The sequence below is a fragment of the Quercus robur genome, chromosome 8, assembly GCF_932294415.1.
Source record: "Quercus robur chromosome 8, dhQueRobu3.1, whole genome shotgun sequence".
Classification (NCBI taxonomy): Eukaryota; Viridiplantae; Streptophyta; class Magnoliopsida; order Fagales; family Fagaceae; genus Quercus; species Quercus robur.
In genome coordinates, this window is record NC_065541.1 from 11,176,679 (window position 1) to 11,182,029 (window position 5,351).

Below are 5,351 nucleotides of genomic sequence, written 5' to 3' on the forward strand. Positions count from 1 at the left end.
AACAAAAAAACCAAAAATAAAATAAAAAAAAAACAAAAAATTCCAGAGGGCCCACCAAAATCAGAAGCTCGGAAATTTATAGTGCCACTACTAAATTACCAATACTACACGTATATTTTATATATTATTATAGCAATAATAGAGCAAAGAGACTATATAGTCATACCACCACAAGCAAACAAAGCTGCGCGGTGTGGGACAATTTGGGCAATCATTTCAATTGGCAATGGCAACCAATAACAGCACAGGCGGTGTAGCAACTAGTGAGGGAGGTGGGTCCAGTACTGGTGGGGCCGAGTGTGGACTTGGTGGGGCCACGTTGAAGAAAGGGCCATGGACAGCGGCTGAGGATGCAATTCTGGTTGAGTATGTGAGGAAACATGGAGAAGGGAACTGGAACGCAGTGCAGAGAAACTCAGGCTTGGCTCGTTGTGGCAAAAGCTGTAGGCTCCGTTGGGCTAACCATCTTAGGCCTAATCTTAAAAAGGGTGCTTTTACTCCTGAGGAAGAGAGGCTCATTCTTGAGCTCCACGCTAAGTATGGCAACAAATGGGCTCGCATGGCTGCTCAGGTATATATCTTTCCACGTACATCTTCATGTGAGTATAACAAGTTTAATAATAGGTTTACTTTCTATGTTTGTGTATGTTTTTCGCTGTTCTTGTTTTTTTTGTTAATTGGGTTTAGTCTTTAAGCTGTTTTTCAGTTTTTATTTATTTTTAATTTGTGTCTCTTGCCATAGCTTAAATTCTGCTTCTTCTTCTTCACTTTTTTTTTTTTTAAAAGATCATTTTTGTTTTGTTTGAGCTAATGATGCTTATATAACAAAAGTTTGATTCTTTATTTTTTTTTTCTTTCTATGCTTCAGAAAACAGATGCTTTTCCTGCTTTCATCATGAATATTTGCTTGTTCTTCATGCTTTTACCAAACAAATGTTGCCTGTTTTGTGAATACAAGAAATAGATGTATTGTTATCCTCCTTTTTTTCTTCAGATTTCAGGCATAACTCACATAAGTCTCCTTGTTTTCTCTTACTACTTTTTGAGACATTTCCGTTGTCGCTGTCTTGCTTTCCAAACCAACTTTTCCGGTTCTCTCTCTCTCTCTCTCTCTCTCTCTTTTTTTTTTCTGCACCAAAACCAAAATCTCTTTCTCTCTCTCTTTAAGCAAATGATTTATCTCTTTTGTCAATGTCTCTCAGTTACCTGGACGAACAGACAACGAAATCAAGAACTACTGGAACACCAGAGTTAAGAGGCGCCAACGCCAAGGCCTTCCTCTCTATCCCCATGACATTCAACCATCCTCTCAAACCCAAAGCCCAAACCAAACTCAAACCCAAACCCAACTCCAACTCCAACACCAATACCAATCCCAATCCACACCCACCACTCCCACCACCCCAACAGCCCCAACCACACCCACCACACCCACCACCCCAACTTTCCATTTCCAATCTCACGCTCACCACCACCCTTCTTTCTCTCTTTCTCCAACTCCACCACCACCACCTCCATCTCATCACCAACACCAACACCAACAGCACCAACACCATTCTTTCTCTCTCTCTCCTTCCAAACCACAACACTTCACCACCAACACCTCAACCTCTCTTCCTCTCTTTGACCCAACCAACAACTCAAACACCAACACCACTCCTTCCTCCTTCACTTTCCATCGCCCCCCTCCTATTCTTGGTGCCCCAATTCGCTTCAAGCGCTACCGTGAAACCACTGGTTTTTCTCTTCCCTTGTCACCGGCACCACATACCACCACCACCACTACTACTACTACTACTAATAATAATAATATGATCACTTCTCCTACAAGTATCACGCCTCTTGGCCAGCTTTCATCGACCCAATTGCCTGATATATCTTGCTTTAAGTTTCCACTGACTTATAGCCACAGTGCACCTCAACTTATTAGCACTCAGTTGGAACTAGACCAAATGATGTCGGCTTATTCGATGAAGCAAGAGCTCCCTTCAAGCCAGTTGTCACCCCAACATCATCATCCTCCTCCTCCTCATCCTCCTCCGCCTGCCACGACCATGTCAGAGATTACTATTGATACCAAGGTAAGTGCAGCTGCTGCAAATCGAGGCTGTGGTAATGGGTTGTTGGAGGACTTGTTAGATGAGGCTCATGCATTGGCAATTTCCAACCAGGGTTTAAGGACGCAAAGTTTCTTGGGTGTCAAGGAAGAAAAGCGTGTGTTTGACGGCTTCAAACATTGGGAAGGTTCAAGCACCATTGATTGCTCTCCGGGTGAGTTTTCTTTCTAATTATCTTGATATATAGTAGTTTGGCAAAGTATAGTCATAGTGGCAGAGCCAGAATTTAGTCTGGAAGAGTCAAAATTAAAATACGATATTAAAAGTGAAATTAATCTAAAAAATATCAATCAACAATAAAAACAAAATAAATAAATAATTGTAAGAAAATATGAATATATTTCATATTATCAAAATAAATAAACAAAAATAACCAATTCATAGATACTAAAAAATTTACAAATTGATAGAGTAAAAATGTGATTAGTGTTATTTAAAAAATATAATGAATAAATGTTTGAAATTATTTTTTGTGATTGGTGACATGCCAATTTATAAGACATAAGTAATAAAATTTGTAGCATCTCTAGCATCATTCAAAGATAAAATGCTGTGAAAAATATCACAAATAGTGAAAATGGTGTAAATAATGATATAAATTAAAAAATAAAAAATAGTTAAATAGGTACAACACATAGGACAAGACAAAAGCTACTTTTAAGAATAGTGAAATTGGTGAAAAGTTTACATGGTTTGGTGTTTGAGAACTTTTTTTCCTGTGTCAGAGTCACTTTCAGCCAAGTAGAAGTCATTTTTTTCATTTTTTCTTTTTTTCCTTCATGTCAGTAACTAATTACTTTAGACTACTAATGCTAGAAAATTTTAGGAGGAGTCTGGGAGGGCAGGTGCCCCCATCGCCCCCCTCTGGCTCCGCCAGTGAGTCATATATGTCTCTTAGGTTTTCTTTTGCTGAATAGAAAAGGACAATGGTAATTCTATTTGTGCATGATCATAGTAGCTCTACACCCCAGCTTACCTACTAAGGAAAATGTCTATTTCTTTGTTAGTGGAATTAAAATTCCTAAAGCTTTCAGTTGCACTGTCTTTTATTACGCTTTAAACTTAAATTCGATGGTTATACTACAGATGAATCATTGTGCCATTTTCATTAACTCTCTCAATTATGTTTTGAATTTGATTTTAATGCATAGAGTTCAGATATTCTCTCTCTCTCTCTCTCTCTCTCTCATGTTCAAGCTCTTAATCATCTGGTAGTAGGTTCCATGAAATAACTTTTGATTTGGTCTGTTAGTAGAATTCCTCAGGACTAACTACATCCTGAAAAGGATTCAGTGTAAATGGATAATTCTCTTTCAAATTCATTTTCCTTTGTGCTCCAATATATTATAGAAATTTCAATATCATCATTAAGGTAGCCTTCAATCCACGTCTCCCTTTATCTTGAGATTTTAGGACTTTGATTTGCATGAATATGAAGGTAGGGCAGATAAATAAATGTTTGTGTAGGCTTAGGCTTACCTCACATTTTAATTTTAATTTATAATGTAAGGAAGTGATGTCCAAGCTTTGGGTTAGACCATTCTACTCCCTACTTATAAGATAACAAAAATTCCATGGACTGATAGTGTAGTAAATTAAATTTTAGGTCACACCCCCAAATTAATGAGCCCACCACTCAGGTACCTACATGAGGTAGGCTTACTCGACTTATAATTGTCAATTATTGCTATTAATATTGATACAGGAATGTTAGTATGATGCTTATTTATTATATCTATGGGTGAGTAATGCTTTGCAGTATTCTTTATCAGTGGTACAGGTATTATAATTTATCTACTGTGATAAATTTATGTGACCCAAATATGAAAAATGTCAAAAAGATTCAAGCTAGGTAATTTTGCCCAGATATATGGATTAAGTATCTTAAGTGAGATGAACTCTACCTGTAGAAAGGACGTGGCTATCTATTTCTTCTGTTGCTTGAGAATCTGTTAATCCTTTGTTATCTTTATCCTGGTGGCACCCTCTTACTAACTATATGTTTTCGTGCTTTAGCTAGACTTACTGATAGGAAAGAGAGAGATGTCTTGAAGTTCAACTTAAGGCTCCAATAAGTAAAATTGGACTTTTAATTGTATACTTTATATCCAATTTGTATACAAATTATTTGTCCCAACGTGGGTGTTTTAAATCTATACTTTACCAACCAAAATGTGTCATGTGTCTAATTTTTTTTTTTTTTTTATTCATATAAAGTATTTTGAGTATAAAAGGGAAATAAAAAAAAAATATCAAACTCATGACATACTGTGGACTATAAAATGGAATACTCCTAATGAGACAGGAAATTTTTTTTCCCATCCAATTTATACTATATAATATAATTATTCCACCAACGAAGTCGAGCTTATGCCACTGTCATTTGTTTAATATGTCTTATTTCACATATTCAGGGGTGAAACAAAAGGAAGAACCAGGAGTTCAGATCAACACCATGCAAGAAGACCTGTCCAAGCTGCTCAATGTTATCCCTTCCACCATGCAGATCCCATCTGATTGGTACAGTGATAGTGGGGAAGTCTCCAATGGGCAGTCTTCAGGAGTAACAGATGAGAATATTGGAATTGACATGCAGCATATAGCTTCATTGTTTCCTCTTGGTGCTACAACAGACCACAGCCACAGCAGAACTACCGGTTCCTGCCCTTGGGACAACTTGCCAGGAATTTGCTAAGTCTGATTCAAAGGCATAATTTATTTGAATTAATCTCATGTTTGATCTTTCTTTTTTATTTGGACTCGATTAAAGGGGTTTGCCTTAATGGTTATTGTTGCTTTCATTCTTCTGATTATGAACTCAAACACTTGGACAGAATTACTAATTATATCATATCTATACAACATACATTATAAGTGTAGCACTGATGGTTAATGGAATGCTTCAACTTGTAACCGTTAGGTGTTCGGTCATGTGGAGCCTAGTTTGTGACACGACCAACCTTTGAAGAGTTATGATTTTAAATGACAGATTTTCTAATACTTAGTCTACTATAAAGTGGAGACTTGGGCTGCTGGGAAAAGTTTTGACCCATTTGGCCCCTTTGTTGGGGGTATTTATTTTGTCACTTTAGATTTGGGTTCATAGTATTGTGCACTATACAGCCGCCCTTGTATCTTTTTCACTGACGTAATAAAAACACCGCAACTTCGTGGACATAGATAAATTGCTTAATCATGTATATCTTGTATTGTATGATTATTTTCTTGGTGCAT

The 5,351-nt window shown here is 37.0% G+C and overlaps 1 protein-coding gene across 1 annotated transcript; it reads left to right on the forward strand.

Annotated features, from left to right (window-relative positions):
- The first annotated feature begins 226 nt into the window (after positions 1 to 226).
- Positions 227 to 4,999, forward strand: LOC126695852 (transcription factor MYB120). The gene is made up of 3 exons (XM_050392654.1): positions 227 to 571; positions 1,203 to 2,271; positions 4,532 to 4,999. Exons 1-3 carry the CDS (start codon positions 227 to 229, stop codon positions 4,810 to 4,812), a joined length of 1,695 nt encoding a protein of 564 aa, XP_050248611.1. The 3' UTR covers positions 4,813 to 4,999.
- The last annotated feature ends 352 nt before the right edge of the window (positions 5,000 to 5,351 follow it).